General features: G+C 43.5%; 1 protein-coding gene across 1 annotated transcript; it reads left to right on the top strand.

The window, feature by feature from the left end:
- The first annotated feature begins 864 nt into the window (after positions 1–864).
- ldlr.L (low density lipoprotein receptor L homeolog) lies at positions 865–17691 on the top strand. Its single transcript, NM_001087821.1, is given in 18 exon segments — positions 865–1008; positions 7755–7877; positions 7968–8090; positions 8255–8629; positions 11039–11161; positions 11718–11840; positions 11943–12062; positions 12214–12339; positions 12444–12615; positions 12771–12998; positions 13231–13349; positions 13469–13608; positions 13767–13908; positions 14956–15108; positions 15223–15540; positions 15721–15801; positions 16699–16859; positions 17576–17691. Coding segments are annotated over 18 exon segments (2733 nt in total). The 5' UTR covers positions 865–938; the 3' UTR covers positions 17612–17691.
- The last annotated feature ends 780 nt before the right edge of the window (positions 17692–18471 follow it).

The following is an 18471-nucleotide window of genomic DNA, read 5'->3' on the forward strand; positions in this document are numbered from 1 at the left end:
TCATTGTAAGCACAGTCTATTTGTGTAGGGGTCAACTAGAGATAGGGTATTCTTCTATTGCCATTTGCAGGGGATGCCGCTGGGAGTTGTAGTTGTGTCGTAGTATGCACGGTCTATTTGTGTAGGGTCAACTAGAGATAGTGTATTCTTCTAGCGCCATTTGCAGGGTATGCCGCTGGGAGTTGTAGTTGTGTTGTAGTAAGCTCAGTCTATTTCTGAAAGTATGACTTCCCCTTTAAAGCCAGATACACCAATGCAGATTCACACAATAGTTTATGATCTGTTATTGTGTAAGTGCTGCTGCCTGTAGCTCAAGGCTTCTTATTCATCCCTGTGCACTGGAGGATCACCACACTGAGGCTTTGCAGCCATGATGCCCGATCTGTGCGTGCCAATGAGTGCATTGGGGGATTCTGGGAACTGTAGTTCAATAACATCCCTGCTACAGAGGTAACCGCACAAATCAATATAAATACAAATGTTGTGATGATGATGATGATTCCCCCCAGTGTTTATGTTATTTGGGAGCAGACAGGAATGCAGAGAGGTATTCCAGCTATAGGTGTGTGTGACGTACAAGGGCCAATGTGACTCCTCCCCTGGGCGGGGAACGTGGGACTCTCTCACCAAATAGCGTTGTCCTTACAGGGAGGGGCGGGGCGGACTTACCCTTCTATGTCAAATGGTGCGTTTTGGTAGCTCCTCCCTGCTGCTGAGATGAACGAGGTTTAAAAATCACACCACTGGAGGCTCCTCCCTAGTGGGAGTGGCAGTTTGAGGGGAGAAAAAAAAAGGGAGAATTAATTGAAACTCATTCAGGGCTGCCCCAAACACTCATCAAACAGGAGCAGCAGTGAAGGTACCCAGGCCTTATCCCCTGCACCTGGGACAGAAGGGAGGCCACACACTGACACATTACAGCAGGATCTGAAGCCTTAATGATGAAGCCAGCAGCATCCTTCCCCCTCCTCCTCCTACTTGGTCTCTGCCATGTGTCTGCCATCTCAGGTAAGTTTCACCCAGGACTTGCTCATTCTTGCATTGATACTAGGGGGGGGGGGGGATATACCATTTATGCCATGGAGGCTCTGTGGGGTTTTTATGATGTAGTTGTGCCTCAGACAGGCCACCCAGCCTCGATGGGTATTTGTAGTTAAATTAGGGATTTTTGGGGGAAGTGGGGACATGTTAGAGGGTGTTTAGTGCTGTTGATGCAAAAGTGAACGCTCTGGTTACTCCTAGCAACCAAGTTGGTTTATCCGTGAGGCTATTGCAGTGTTATTGGAGCTGAGGGGACCTGTCAGTGTAGGAAGTGATAGAAGCGGGTGTCCAGCTTGCAACTCCCAGTATCTCAACCGTGGAGCTGTGGGGCCACAGGCTGGACATTCTTTATTTCTATACTGAGTGGCGCTGTTATAAGAAGCCCATTTTCAGTGTATCTGCCCAACTTTGAGGTGTTCGTACAATTTGTCAGGTGGAATTGTTACCCCGTCTCACTAATAGGCCTCGGACCCCCACAGTACGAGGTTTCCCCACCAGCACAGCCGGTAATTAGCGTTATTCCAATGACATTTACAACCGGTGTTTCCTCACACGCGCGCGGGAACGCCCACCTCCTGTTGGTTGTGAATGAAGTGCAGGCCGCCGATTGGCTGACGTAAAATCTGGCGATTGCGAGCCTCCACCCTCTCCACCAATCATGACGAGGGAAGAGTGTGACGCGGGTAGGCGCGAGCGGCGAGAGAGGGTTTGCTGTGGTTCTAAATCTCCGCCCAATAGCGAGGCGGGCGGGGTTATAGGTTCCGCCTACGGTTGCTGTCAGTGAAGGGAAGCAACTCATTGGCTGCCGTTGGTTCGCTATGGACATAAATGTGTAAATAGGCAGAGGCGAGGGCGTGGCTCTGTTCTGATGCTATGTGTATGAATCTGGCTGCAGGGCCACTCCTTGTTAATAGTTTCCCCCATTGTCAGGCCTGGTTTTTAGGGTAGGGCAGTATCCTATTAACTGTAACCCCAACAAATTACATTTATCTAAATCTAATTTGTGACCCTCGTGCTGTTGCTCAACTACAATACTCGCACTCTTGGTGTCCTGGGGCTTCTGCGAGTTGTAGTTCAGCTGGGGGTTCACCCAAGATGGAGGGGTCCCTGCCAGCCTTTATTTATAAGGCCCCCTAACAGGGCTGCCAGGTCTAATTTTCAAAAACAGCCAAAGTCATCGACAAAACCAGCCCAAAACTTGCCAAGATGCACTTCAAAAGTAGCACAATATGTGCAGTGAAAAAAAGTCAATATATGTGAAAATACGCCTTTTTAAAATTTTCACTGTTTCACAATTTTTTTCATGAAGCAAAATGAGACAGATTCGCCCTTAATCGGGGGCGTAACTACAGAGTGGGCCCAGGAGATATAGGGGTCCCATAAGGCCCTAATACACATACAATTTCATTAAATATTGATAAAACAGGTCAGACATTTTGGTGGCCAGTAGATTTGTGCCCCAAAATTGTCTGAAATTGAGGAAAGTCTTGAGAAAATGTGAGAACGCTTAAGAGTGCCAGGAGACTGGGGTACAGAGCCCAAAATCTGGTAACTCCCGAATTCTACACAACTCAGTCCCATTGCATGCTGGGTATTGTAGTCTTACATTAAACTTGACAGTCAGCAAAATACATTACCCAAAATGCATTGGGATATGCACATTAGGGCAATAAAAAACGTTGGTTTCCAAGGTACAAACCAGCCAAAGGCCCACAAAGTAGCCCAAATCCGTACCTTGTACTTTGAAACCCCCCCCCCCCGGGCTTTAAATTAGTAGCCCAATTTGGCTGGAAAACTGGCAACCCTGCCCCCTAACATCCTCTTTTTATAAGAGCCCCCTTCATCTTTTATTTATAGGGGCCCCACCCTCTGTAGAAGTAGTGTGCTCTCTGTGTCGGCTACGCAATATGTCTCAATTTACTGGATATGTTTCCAGATTAACAGGTGGTATATGAATGTGGCAGGTAGATAGCAATAGTTTTGGTGCCTGTGCCTTTGATGGGCCTCCATAAACTTTGGGAGTAAGAAATTTTTTCTTAAATATTGACTTCTTATCAGTCAGTGCCCCTACTGGGCTCCCTACATCTTCAGAATGCCCAGCACTGGGTGTTCAGGAGGTATATGGGGCCTAATTGCAATTCCCAGCATCCCTCAGCAGCAGGAGGCTTTTAGGGTTGGTCATACTTTTACAAAGTCTGTAGGACTGCAAAATACATGTTTCCTACATATAGGAGCTATCATTTTGTGCCTCTTTATATATAATATATAATAATTAAGGGCAGCACCGCTTGTACTACTTGCATCGGGTGCACGATCAATAATTTTAAATACTCCAAAGAAGGACCAGCAATTTTCACAAGATTTCTCGGTGTTGCTGGTCTTTCTTTGGAGAGAGATAGATATAGAGATAAAACTACAAAAAACAAACCGCACTCACAGGTCTTTCACAAAATTTTAAAAAGTGATTTTAGTCAACGTGCCTACGTTCGTTTGAGTTGAAGGCATGATGGCTGCCCAGACAATCGAGAAACGTGATTTGTAGCTATGTGGTCAAATTTAAGTTTCCATAGGTAGTTATTGTTCATACTCTTACATTAGGTTTCAAAATGTAAGTGAGGGCGCTTGGATATAATAAATAGGGGTGCACCAAATCCACTATTTGGGATTCGGACGAACCACCAAATCCTTCATGAGAGATTGCCGAATCGAATACCGAACCTAATCCTAGTTTGCAAATTAGGGGTGGAAATGGGAAAACTTTTTTTTACTTCCTTGTTTTGACAAAAAGTCACGCAATTTTCTCCCCGCCCCTAATTTGCATATGCAAATTAGAATTAGGGTCGGCCAGGCAGAAGGATTTGGCCGAATCTGAATCCTGCTGAAAAAGGCCGAATCCTGGATTCAGTGCATCCCTAATAATATAACAATGAACAATTGTTATTTTGCAAAATTTCTGAGGTAAAAAATGTTTTGCTTTATAAGATGCGTGAGATTACATGGTGGAATTTCCGACATCCTTGTACAGGAAAATCCTCATGAAGCTGATTTACAGTATGTCAGCCTATTTGTGCTGATGAACGTCAGTCACATGGGGCGATATCGATAGAGGGGTGTTTTTGGTTTTGAGCTGTTTTTGTTGCTGGCATTCAGGCATGTCCCTTTTTTATGATTAGTTGTTGAACTTGATTGTAATGAATGTGAGGTAAAAAAAAAAAAAAAGGCAATATGTCAGCTTTTTCTACCCCAGATTAGTTAGTTTGAACTTTATTGCGTGTATGTGAGGTAAAAGGCAAGATGGCAGATTTTCTTTTTTGCCTTAGATTCATTTTTTAACTTGATCACGGTGAGCGTGAGGTAAAAATGCAAAATGGCAGAGAAAAAATGGCAGATTTTTCTCACCCAGATTACTTGTTGAACTTGAGTGTAAGTTAAAAGGGCAGTTTTTTTTATTGTGACGAATGTCGGCTAAGAAAAAACAACAAATGGCAGATTTGTTTTGCTCAGATTATTTGTCGAGTTTGATTGTGATGAGTGTGAAGAAAAAGGCAAGTTTTCTCTACCCTTGATTTGATGTCTCACTTGAGGGTGATGAGGTAAAAAAACAAGATGGCTTAATACTAGGTGTGAGAATCACTCATGGCCCTTATGACTTTCTTATCCTTAAAATGTCTCCAGCCCCCTGTACCTGTTACAGGGTTATAGTAAGTTTCACTCATTGCGGCAACAAGGTGTGTTAGAATTTCTGATTCAGGATGCATTTTCCCTTCACGATCCGTTTAGGGTGAACTTTTATCACAGGATTGTACTAGTAAAAACCTAGTAAATACCTAAGCAGCCCAGGAAGTCACTCATTTTATTCAACTGCTGGGTCATTTCTAAAATGGTGGCACATACTTCCTGTCTCTCCTGTGTTCTTCTTGAAAACGATATTGCACAAGGCAATTCTTGTAAGATGAATTTGAGGCACACCTTGTTCTCCTGTGACTCAGTGTGTGCTTTACATTAATTCTATTTTATTGCACCGTATTCTCCTACTTTCACCAGGCAGCCCCACCCACGCTGAGGCCATTGCTATGGAGTTTCCTGCTTTTTTCTTTTCAAAAATGTCTGCTCGGTTTCCATTTCCTGCTCTTGTTTTGAGCATCAGAATTAATTTGTCATGGAGATCATCGGGTTTTTTTTGCTATCCGGTCATTCAGATGATGATATACACATTCAGTTGCATAACATTATGTAATTGAATTCCTTTTTATTTACTGTATATAATTTCCTTATAAATGGATACGTTTAAAGGCCACTGATCTTCTGTCCTTATGACAAATTACAGTAACCTATCCACAGTAGCCTAATCTTGAGATTTTTCGTTGAGGGGCAAACTGTGGTGTGCTGTTTTGCAATAGGTTTTACTCGCACTGAACCCTGACAGACTTGTGTCATAATGAGTCTTTTGTAATTTCCAGCGATGGCCACATTTCCTTGTATTATTAATCTTATTTGACGTATAATTGCCTACTGGAACCCCCCACTTCCCCCCCCGTAAGTCTGTGTCCTTGTCCGCTCCCTGCTTGGCTCTTTGAGCACATGGCACCCAAGATTAACGTACGTGTGAGGTAAAAGCAACTGTCAGTCAGTAGGGCAGGCGGCTGGAGCTCTGTGCTGAGTCATTCTGCCGACTGATATCTTCATGGAAAATTACTTTTACCTTGTTTTCACGTTTAAATGTAAACCTCAAAGTCAGAAAGGGAATCTTAACGGTTAATGGTTGGGGGGGAGATTTTAAAACGACTCATGGTTTGAAACTGCATCGTTCTAAAGCCTAAGCAGCATTATTTTGCAACGTGCTCTATACACAACTTATACAGCCACAATCCCCTAGAATTGATGGCACTACGGTCTTTTTCTCTTGTAATAAAACACTTTTTGTGGGGGTTCTCTAGGCTAACTGTGCCCTATCCTGCTGAACTAATGGCTGCAGCGTAGTACTCCCCCCCCCCCCCAGATATGTTTGTGCCAGAGGGTCAAAATTAACTATCGCTTGGGTCTTTGTGCGATGGAAACCATTCATTCTATCCTGCGGCACACCAAGTCTTCTGTGGTATTCTTAGAGGCTAACGCTTCCCTGTAGAGTTCTATTCCAATAGGGAAGAATGAACTGGAGAAATGAGGGGCTCAAAATAGTAACTGGTCTCCACCTACAAGCGAGGGCTCGTTGGGAATTTGTCTCCTAGATGTCTGTGCATTTAGCAATGGAAAATGCCTTTGTTGCTGTGCATGACTGAGGTAGTTCAGACAGAGGAACGGCCTCCTGGCATGTGACACGTGTACTGAGCCTCCATTACAACAGGGTTTGGGTTTCCTATCGACGACAGCTGTGTGTAAAGCCTGCAGAGCACTGACTGGCTGAATTGTACTGGAAATGGATGAACTGGGTTTTCTTTTTTTTTTTTTTTTTTTTTTGGAGAAATTGTGTTTTAATCATTTTGAAAATTGAGGGTGGATAGCCAGATTGGACTACCGATAATGTCTCGATACGGCTTCAGATATCGATTGGGGCACTAGATACTGTTATCTATCGCCAGTTTTCAGTAAATAGGGAGGTAGACCACAATGATTGTATCTTTAGTTAGGAACACACAGGGGCGCACCTGCTATGAGGCATTGCCCCGCAAGTTATCAGGGGTGGAAAAAGAGCTGCTCCTGGTGCCCCTCCCCCCTAGACTCCCTCTGATGCGACATAGGTAAAATTGTGGGGAGATGGGGGGTGGCATCACAACAGGCGCCTCAGGGTGGCTTCAGTGCAAGAATTAATTTTTTTAGCCATATGGTTAGGGGTTAAATACAACTCGGCTCTACTGTGTCTAATGGAATGTACTCAGGATGCTCACATGGCGTAGGGAATAAGCTGCTTCAGTGTCATGTCACATTGACTGTATGAAAGCACTGGTCATGTGATTTGGGTCTTGGGATCTGCACCAAATTTCCATCCTGGGATGTATCCTATATGTCATGCAGTGTCGGTGATATGAACTTTCCCTAACACTTTCTTCTCCCAAACTGTGAAAAGCACTCATCACTGTTTGCTGTTGCATTGTTTACCCTGTACATTGGTTATTGGCCAACTTACTTAAGGTGGCCATACACATAGAGATCGCCAAACAAGCGAATCTCTCTCCCATATGCCCTTTAGGTGGGCGAAATGGGGCTGATCCAATCGTGGGCCCTAGGGCCCAACAATCGGATCATAACGGGCGGTTGAATCGCGGGACCGCATCAACGAACCGATGCTACCCCTGCCCGATTGACATCTGGCTGACTCTCGTCCAGATATTGATCGGGGAAGCCTGTCGGAGGGCCGCACACATGGGCCCATAAGCTGCCGACTGAGTCTGTCAGAAGCTTTTATCTGCCCACGTACAGCCACCTTTATGGGTTAGCAACAGTACAGCTGGAGCATCTCTACAGTTCCCAGCTTTTCTCTGAAAACAATGGATGAAGGGCACCACAGGGAATTTTGACAGTTGTATCCTATAATTGGAATGTATAAAATGTTTATATATATATATATATATATATATATATTATATATATATATATATATATATATATATATATATATATATATATATATATATATATATATATTCTCACTAAATAGAAACCAATATATAGGAACTTCTAAGTATTCATCATCATTCCTTGAATCTGCATTTTAGGGATTAGGAAGTGCGATCGGAACGAATTCCAGTGCGGAGATGGGAAGTGCATCCCATACAAGTGGATTTGTGACGGCAGTGCTGAGTGCAAGGACAGTTCCGATGAATCCCCGGAAACTTGCCGTAAGTCCGCTGGAAATATCTCCATGACGCACATTATTGGGGGATAAAACAGTTTTTTTTAAGTCTTATTATTATTTATTTTCTCTATAGGGGAGGTAACATGCGGCACTGACCAGTTCAGCTGTGGCGGAAGACTAAATCGTTGTATTCCCATGTCCTGGAAATGTGATGGCCAGACAGACTGTGAAAATGGTTCTGATGAGAATGACTGTAGTGAGTACACTGTATTACTGGCAAATAAAAAGGGATTTAAAGCTGGGCGCACACGATTAGAAATGCTCGATAGACGGGGGTTCACAACCCAGCTTAATTCTTTGTCTCTCTTTCGCTGTGTCTCAACTTGATTATAAATTTTCTTCCATATTGTATCACTTTAGCCCACAAGGTCTGTGCTGACGACCAGTTTACATGCCGAAGTGGAAAATGCATCTCCCTTGACTTTGTTTGTGATGAAGACTTGGACTGTGATGACGGTAGCGATGAGAGTTACTGCCCAGCCCCCACCTGCAACCCAGCCATGTTTCAGTGTAAAGATAAAGGCATCTGCATCCCCAAATTGTGGGCCTGTGACGGAGACCCGGACTGCGAAGATGGTTCAGATGAGGAGCATTGTGAGGGGCGGGAACCCATCAAGACTGACAAGCCCTGCTCTCCCCTTGAGTTCCACTGTGGGAGTGGGGAATGCATACACATGTCCTGGAAATGTGATGGGGGATTCGACTGCAAAGATAAATCAGATGAAAAGGACTGTGGTACGTATCACCCCTACCTCCTGCAGAGTGTGGTGGCAATTCCAAAATACCAGGACTCTGAGAATTAAATCAGTAAAAGTTTATTATGCTTATAAGTGGACAGTCCATCAATTAAGAGGAACTGCCCTGAACATTAGCATGCATTAGCTTTTTATGCCATTACAGAAAGGAAAACTGAACACATCACAAGAATTGTATCCGTAATAAGCATCAATACTTCCTTGATCATTTAAGGACAATTAATCACCCTGTCTGTTCAGTGTGCCCTTTCTACTCCGATGGAACTTGCAAAATCTGCTGTTTCAAATGTTGTTGGTCCCTTTCTATTCTAAGCTTATCTACTCCAACATACCTTTCCTGCTCATTGTGTGATGTGGTTTTATTAAACTGGTAGACATGTAGGCAGGGCCGGACTGGGGGTAAAAAGCAGCCCGGGCAAAAAAAAATCAAAGCAGCCCACATGTAAACACGCAATGGTCTGATTTGTACACATCCACTCATATATTGGGGTAAAACTGCAAAAATGTATGTGCATAAAGAGCTGCCTTTCTCACTTAAGTGTTATTCAAGTAAAATATGTTAAAGATTCTGCAGCCTTGTGCCTTTATATGGTCTCAGAACCCCTTAGTGATGTCTAATATCCTTATTTACAGTAGGGGGGTACATTATACTTATAACACATCAGTGATACTCACAGTTCCCTGTATAACTCAGCCTGCAGCCTTGTGTCTTTATATGGTCACAGAACCCCTCAGTGACTTCTAATATCCTTATCATTTACAATAGGGGGTACATTATCCCTTATAATACATGAGTGATGCTCAGAGTTCCCCCAAGGGTTTGACCTTCTGTATAACAAACATGAACTGGGTACATACATTTTCTACTATATGCTATTACTTTTCCTCTGCATAAATACAAAGGCACATGGTCAATGCCACAATCAGATGTCTATATATAATGTAACTTAACACTATTAGTAGGGCAATGCTACATTCTGATTGGCAAAGAAATACCCGTGACCACATACTGTGCTCTAATAATTGTCATAGTTAGGAGATAATTTGGCCTAAATTCTGATGGTGAAGTTACATATTTTTTTAATCTACTCACCATCAGCAGATTCTACTCTCCCTCCCACTTCACCCTTGCAGACTGTTCCATTTACCGCCTTACCCAGTCCGTGGGGCTCTGTGCCACCTATACCCAACCGCTTAATTGTCACTAGTCAAGTAACCCATTAGCCGGTCATTTGCTTTATTTTGAGAGGTGACTGAGACTCTTGCTGAGCGTGCTGGGACACCCACAGCCAGGGCCACCATCAGAAATCATGGGGCCTGTAAGACAAATGTTCTGGGAATCATCCACCACGGAAGGCCCCTCCCAAGACCCAACACCACAGTAAAAAAAAGCCACACAAACATGGGCGCTAAAACAGAAACACTAAAAACCCATTGGTTGCCAGGGACCCCCATACAAGTTAAAAAAAACAATTGGTGGTTAGGGGCCCCCCATAAAAGTTAAAAAAAACTTCATTGGTGGACAGATAGAAGCACAGAGAGTGCAGGGAGAACCGCAGAAAGACAGAGTGCAGAGAGAAAGATACAGAGTGCAGAGAGAGACAGAGAGGGGCAGAGAGAGAGACTCACTGAAAGTGCACAGACAGAGACAGAGCGTGCAGAGAGAGAGCAGGTGACACACTAACAGTTACAGGACAAGTCAGAGGCAGACATTCCTAAATATATTTTCAAAGTAAAGAGAGAGAGGGAAGGAATGTACAGAGGATAGTAAGCAGGCCGATATACAATGTAATCACATCCCCAGAGCATATAACAAGGACAAAAGGAACCAACTCAGCCTCAGATCCCAGGCCAGAATCAGGTTTCTGGTAAGATTCCTGAGAAACGCTGTGACTGTCCGGCGATGTAGTCCCCTTCTTACCACATCAGTTCCGTTCACGCTTCCGGTCTTCAGCGTCGGCAATGTCCAGGGCCTGCATAAAGCACAGCAGCATGAGAACAGAGAGGAGTGGGAGGGGCGGAGCCACAGTGGTAGATGGAGGAGCGGTCCTAGAGCCCGTCGGATGTATTGAAAGGCAGTTTCTAACTAGGATAGATCAGGAGCGGCCCAGATGAAGAAAATATAGAGCGGCCCCTCGGGTATTTGCCTGAACAGACAGATTGCCAGTCCGGCCCTGTATGTAGGTGTTGCACGAGTTCAGGGTAGCGGTTAGAAAGGTTCTATAACTAGAGGTCACAGATGTAAAATGAACATAATAAGTGTCCTTTAGCAAAAGCAAGAATTTTTTAGAAATTTCCTCCACACAGAGCTTCAACGCCATGGCGCTGTGTTTATGTACGGAAGGAGTATCTCTTACTTTGTTGTTCACTCCTATCTCTTTCTCTCCAGTAAAACCCACCTGCCGTCTAGATCAGTTCCAGTGTAACGACGGGACGTGTATTCATGGCAGCCGCCAGTGTGACCGAGAATACGACTGCAAAGATCTTAGCGACGAGGAGGGGTGTGTTAATGGTGAGCATTTGCAAACATTGGAAAATAATAAAGAAAGCGGGCCATTTTGTTTCCTGTTCCTTTAATGTACATGGTTTCATGCAACAGTACTGTACACTAGTGTTCATTATCAGTGCTGGATTTGCCATAGGGCAAGGTGAAAACCGCACCAACTCTTCCCCCCCCCCCTCTAGTGTTAAGAGCTGAATTCTCATTTAATAAACTGTAAATTTGGCTCTTCTGGAGTAGACGCCCATTGACCTCAGCGAAGGTAAAGGTTCCCATTTGCTACAAGTACTTGTCCATGGAGTTGACCCACGGATCAGATTTTTCAAAGTGTGAAATTAGAACTCCCCACAATAAAACTCACTTTCTATTCATTCTTATGGCATTTTTAAATGCATATTTATCAAATGGTGAACTCCATTGATACAAACGATTCTAAAAATCCCATGAAAAGAACATGGTTGAGTTCTAATCTCACGCTTTGATAAATCTTCCCCTAAGTGTTGATCCTCAAACGCTGTATCCTTACCTGTATATCTTTAATATTGAGGTTTTCTTTTTCTACAAACAGTGACAAAATGCGAAGGCCCTGACGTCTTCAAATGCCGCTCTGGGGAGTGCATCACAATGGATAAAGTCTGCAACAAGAAAAGAGATTGCAGGGACTGGTCAGACGAACCCCTTAAAGAGTGTGGTGAGTCTCAACCTTTTGGCACATAAGGACTAATTACAGCACTTGCCTCCTTCCTTTCAGTTAAAATGATCATGATATTGAACAGTCACCCTTTCTCTTCAGGTGAAAACGAGTGTCTGCGAAACAATGGCGGCTGCTCCCACATCTGCAATGACCTTAAAATAGGATATGAGTGTTTGTGCAACGAAGGATATAGACTCGTAGACCAGAAACGCTGTGAAGGTAATTTTTGTTTTTGGAACTTATAATTGCTTTTCTTGTATACAACCATAGCCATTTCTAGCCGAAGAACAGGCAGGCCTTGCTAGTGAGGGATACTGAGAAAAAATAAAAGTGTTTTCTATGCAGTCTAATGTTTTCCCTTTTCTCCCAGATATTAATGAATGTGAGAATCCGAATACCTGCAGTCAGATTTGCATCAATCTTGTTGGAGGCTACAAGTGCGAATGCCGAGAAGGTTATCAGATGGATCCAGTGACTGCATCCTGTAAATCCATTGGTAAGTTAAAAAGTGAAGCCTGCTCATGGGCTTTAGAGCTCGTTTGTGCTTGTCGTCTTGCCAAAATATCTCACGTCTGATCATTTGTTTCTGTAACCGTGTAGGAACCGTGGCTTACTTGTTCTTCACAAACCGGCATGAGGTGAGGAAGATGACGCTGGATCGGAGTGAATACACAAGTGTTATCCCTCGTCTTAAAAACGTGGTGGCTTTGGATATGGAGATAGCCAGCAACAAAATCTACTGGTCTGACCTGACTCAGAGGAAAATATACAGGTAATGACAAGACTGATGTTGCCCCTTTACAACCCAAACTAATAAAGATCCCTATACAAAGGGAAGATCATGGCAAAGAAAGACAAGTCATTTACTCCCTAAATAATGCATATTTAACATGTAAGTCTAATGTGAGCATTTCTTCCTCCTATTAGTGCATCAATGGAAAAGGCAGACAACACGTCCCATCATGAAACTGTGATCAGCAACCAAATCCAGGCTCCTGATGGGATTGCAGTGGACTGGATTCATGGGAACATATATTGGACAGACTCTAAGTTCAGCACCATTTCCGTGGCCAACACAGAGGGATCCAAAAGGAGAACTCTTTTCAGTGATGATCTGGAAAAGCCCAGGGACATTGTGGTGGATCCATCTCAAGGGTAAGTGACACGGAAAGTACTTTTGTCATTTTACAGGGTGACAGAAGAGAAAATGTCACTCATATGCGAGTGCAGATAAGAATTGCTTAATCCGGTGGATTACAGATCTAATATATGACTTTTTGGCAGTGTTTGTGGGACAGAGATGCAATTAGCTCTATGTTGAAGGATATAAACAAATACATGGTTACCTGGCTGTACCCTTAAATCTTCTTTGTTTGTAATGTTACAGGTTCATGTACTGGACTGACTGGGGCCTCCCAGCCAAGATTGAGAAAGGAGGCTTGAATGGAGTTGACAGATACCCCTTGGTTACAGAAAACATTGAATGGCCCAATGGGATCACATTAGGTGAGCAATCTTGGATCAGCAGATTTCCAAGAATATTTCTTTTATTAACTTGTTAAATTAAGGGTTTTTTTTTTTTGAATGTGCATTTACTTCAATGGTCCCTTGTTTGTTATTTTCAGACTTGATCAATCAGCGGCTGTACTGGGTGGACTCTAAACTTCACTCTCTGTCCTGCATTGATGTTACTGGGGAGAACAGAAGAACAGTCATATCTGACAAGACCCACCTAGCTCATCCTTTTGGGCTCACCATCTTTGAGGTAATTTAATGATACCCAGTCATGCCCAGGCATAGCCCAGCAAATGGATAAATAGTGAGGGACATCATAGACTGTTATCTGATGTTCAGTTTGGCTAAGGGTGACTATATTTAATCAAGTGAAGAACATGTACTGATGATGAAACCTCTGTCTTTTAGGATCTTGTATTCTGGACAGACATTGAAAACGAGGCTATATTCAGTGCAAACCGACTGACTGGCAGAAATATTATGAAAGTAGCAGAAGATCTCTTGTCTCCAGAGGACATTGTCTTGTACCACAACCTGAGGCAGCCAAAAGGTATGAGCCACTCTTACTGTTATTATTTTTAGCTTCTAGCTGAATGCAACTGGGATCTGTTCATTAAAGGAGAAGGAAAGCTTTCAATGCAGTTTATTGCCAACAGTTTAGCCACAACAGTACAAGCTAGAATGCCACTTTTAATATTTAGAATACTTTTCCATACCTGAGTAAACCGCTCTAGACACTCTCTGTTTGTTTAGGATGGCAGCTGCCATATTAGCTTGCTGTGACATCACTTCCTGTCTGAGTCTCTCTCTGCTTGCTCTGAGCTCAGATAACGGCAGGGAGGGGGGAAAAGGAAGGTGGAGAGGAATAGAGGAGCAAACTGAGCATGCTCAAGCCCTAGTCCTGGAGGTTTAAGCTAAAAACAGGAAGACTGATACAAAAGCCCATGAGTACACAATAGAAGGAAAGAAATGCTGTGTTTCTTTTGACAGAGGACTCGGAGCAGCATTACTTTGAGGGGTTACTGGTGTATTTATATAGACCTTTCTGATGAAGCTTACTTGGTTTTAACCTTTCCTTCTCCTTTAAGCCCTAGAGCCAGGGGCGCGCCGCCAATGAGGCGAGTTGAGAAACTCGCCTCGGGCGGCAACGCAGGAGAGGTTTCCAGGGGCGGCAAAAAGCCGCTCCTGGTACCTTTTAAGAGCCGAATTTCCGTTTTTTAAACTGGAAATTCGGCTTTACTATTGCGAGAGAGCGCAATTGTGCTCTTCGCATTAGTGTTCCTGCCGGTGAGGAAGGGGCGGCATTGAAGGAGCCGCCTCAGGCGGCGCTGTAAGTAGAATCATCGCTGCCTAGAGCCTAAGAGTGCGAAGCCCTGCCTATGAATCACTTACTAGTGATTCAGAAGCAGTGTCATCCTACATTTTAGTCCTGGACAACTGGGTGCACTCCAATTGAATAGTAAGGTCCACGTGGACAGTTTAGTAAAAAATTACAAAACTACCCAACTGCATTGCTCATTAATAACCATAATCTCTTGGGTATGAATGAAGCAGTGTTGCTTTTTACTTATGTACAACTTTTTTTTCTTTGTCACAGCTGAAAATTGGTGTGAAGCCCATCATCTCGGTAATGGGGGCTGCGAGTACCTGTGTCTTCCAGCACCACACATTACTGCACGTTCTCCCAAATTCACCTGCGCTTGTCCAGATGGGATGCACCTGGGGGCAGACATGAGGAGCTGCGTGAAAGGTAGCGCCCGTTTCTTTAAATCTCTCGGAAGAATTCTCTGTATTGCAGGATGGCTTCATTGCGTTGGCTGGACAAAAGAAACACACTCTGATTTATTGTCTCCTTACTTTCCAGAACCCGTGATACCAGAGGCTTCTCCCACGACCACCACTTCAGCACCAGTCACAACCACCACTTCAGCACCAGTCACAACCACCACTTCAGCACCAGTCACAACCACTTCAACAACCGCACGTCCCACTTCTAGGAGTACGACACTGGCCAAGATTACTTCAACTACCTCAACTCTAGCTCCTCAGAGACCAAAAATGGCCAGCACCACCATAGCACCTCAAAGGCCTACCACAAACTCCCCTAAAACAACCCTGAGGATGATCACAGAAAAAGTGCCTGACCATACCACACAGCAGCCTATGACTCATTCACAACTAGGTAGGCAAAATTATTCTTTATAGTACAACATTCAACTAAGTAAGCATTTTGGGCAACAATCAGAAAAAACCTCAGATGTTGGGGGGCATTTGTATATAAGAGGGTTATCCTCCACTCCATCTGAGTTATTATATTTATGGAACATGTTTGCTGACTATTGCTTTTCTTTCTTTTTTGCAGCTGATAATAACTTTGCTAAAGCAGGAGTAGTTGAAAACGTCCGATCCCATCCCACCGCTCTCTACATAGTGCTCCCAATTGGTGAGTTTCCCCACTTAAGGCATGAGATCCTGTGTGATGCCATTAGTTCTGTATAGATTTATACAGTTACAGTAACTGGCTGCTGCATTGAATAATGCTTGGCCCCATGACAGGTTCTAATGGAAGCAACAATCGTTCCTTCCGCAAGCCTTTATCACGTGCAACTGTTCCATAGCTTTGAAATAGGGTAATGGTTTTCTAAAAGCAATATTTTGCAATTGGTCCTGCTGTAGTTTGGGCTACTCTATCCTCCGTCTTTGAAAGAGCAAAGCATCTTCCCCTGCTTAGCTGCTGCAGCTTGCCCTTAAAGGAGAAGGAAAGCTACCAAAGCAGTTTATTGCCAATAGATTAGCTGCAATAGTGCAAGCTATAAGAATATATTTATTCTGCAGAATGCTTTACCATACCTGAGTAAACCGCTCTAGAAGCTCTCTCTGTTTCTTTAGGATAGCAGCTGCCATATTAGCCATATACATCACTTCCTGCCTGAGTCTCTCCCTGCTCGCTCATAGCTCTCGGATCAGATAACAGTAGGGAAGGGAAGAGGGAAAGAGGAACAAACTGAGCATGCTCAAGCCCTAGCCCTGGAGGTTTAAGATGAAAACAGGAAGTCTGATACAGAAGCCCATGAGTACACAATAGAAGGAAAGAAATGTGTTTCTTTTGACAGAGGACTCCGAGCAGCATTACTTTGAGGGTTTACTGGCGTATTTATATAGACCTTTCTGATAAAGTTTGCTTAATTTTAGCCTTTCCTTTAAAGGGTAACCATCAATGAAAACATGGAAATCTGTTCCTAAGAGTGCCTCGAGTTTAGACTTGCTTTCATGTAAAATGATGTAGAACTGCCAGTGTTCTCAGACGGTAAATGTTTTGTTATTGCTTTTCTCGTTCTAGTGATACTTTGCCTTGTTGCCTTTGGGGGATTCCTCGTCTGGAAGAACTGGAGGTTAAAAAATACAAACAGCATAAACTTCGATAATCCTGTGTACCAAAAAACAACAGAGGAAGATCAGGTTCACATCTGCAGAAGTCAGGATGGATACACCTACCCTTCGGTGAGCTCTTCTACATCCTCCCTGACACAACCCTGTTTTTAATGGTCTAGGCCTGTCCTGTTTTTAGCATTAGAATCCTCGGTGCAAATATGGATACCCTGCAAAAGCTTAGTGGTCCAATTCTCTTTGTTTTAAAGTGGCAAATACACATCCAATTGCACTTTCCGAGAACGTTTTCTGTTTTAGTTTTCCTGATATTAGTAGTTTTACACTTCTGATATGAATGTGTAACAGGAATACCACCTGCTGTTCTGTGACAGCAGTGGGAGGTGGCCTAATGGCAGAAGCTTGCATTACTGAGTCAAGAGGCATCTCTTGTTATTACTCTGCTCAGTTATCTCAATCAGTGGGACAAGAGCAATAGCACTGGCCAATGAAGCTTCAGGAGACACTTCCTGCAATAGTAACATCATTTTCTGACGGGTGACAGGCCAGATTGTTAGACAGAAAAATGGGGTGCTCTTTTTGAAAAATTCACCATAGTTAGTTTAGAAATGAAAACTGAAACAATGTAAATAGCTAAAGTGCTCAGAACACTCAGCAATTTTCAATGATGTTGAAATGTATCTCTCGTTCCCTCTCTCTCGTTCCCTCTCTCTCGTTCCCTCTCTCTCGTTCCCTCTCTCTCTCTTTCTCTTTTTTTTTCTTTCTCTTTTTCTCTTTTTCTCTCTCCATTTCTCTCTCTCCACTAACACGCCTGTGTCTTACATTTACAGAGGCAGATGGTAAGCTTGGAAGATGACATCGCCTGAACAACCACTCGTATGCCTGTTGCCAAATGTTGCTGCTTACCGTTTTCAGGGACAATACAAAGAATGATGAAACCAAAACACTATTTTTTTTTTTTTTCTTTTATTGTTCATTAGTTGTCACTGTGTCCAACCCGAGCAGCCCAAATATGAATCCGTCCTCTGTGATTCCTGTTTCTGAGACAAATCGCCCATGGACTGCAGTTTTTTTTGTCCACTAAAGTTATATTTGTTTAAAACATTTTTTTTTTTTTCCTGTGCCATATTTTATGCTCTCTTGCACACTTGTAAGGTGACCCTTCCCCTTGGAAAATGAAGGAATACGGAAACACAATGGGGAAAACTGCACTAGGGGACTATGAAGGACTTACATAACAATCCTGGCTGGGGTTATCTTTCTTTTGTTTTGTTTTAAAAGCACAAGATCTTGGAGAAAAAAAATAAAATAAACACTAAAAAGAGCCAAACTCTGAACGGAGGGACCCGGTGGGGGAGCAGAACTTGAAGCTTTTTTATATAGACTTGTGGACGTCCCAATCTGCTCAGGCTGTCTGAAAATGTTTACTACCTTTTTGGGTTTCGCCCCTCGAGGTCGGAATTCAGCCATATTTTTGGCACTGCCTTCCTGATAGGATGTAACAAACTGAGGCCGCTAATTACCCACAAGTGCCTGGTTCTACCATCTTTATTTTGCATCGGTTCCGCCGGTTGATTTCTACCACCCACCGGTTGATTTCTACCACCCACCCTCCGTCTGCACTTTTTGTTGGCCCCCTTCCTCTCTCGCTCCCGCGTTTGTATATTTTTGCACAGAGTTGTAATTTTTTTTTTTTCAGCTTCCTTCTCTTCACCGTACTCCTGGA

This window comes from Xenopus laevis, chromosome 3L, assembly GCF_017654675.1.
Source record: "Xenopus laevis strain J_2021 chromosome 3L, Xenopus_laevis_v10.1, whole genome shotgun sequence".
Taxonomy (NCBI): domain Eukaryota; kingdom Metazoa; phylum Chordata; class Amphibia; order Anura; family Pipidae; genus Xenopus; species Xenopus laevis.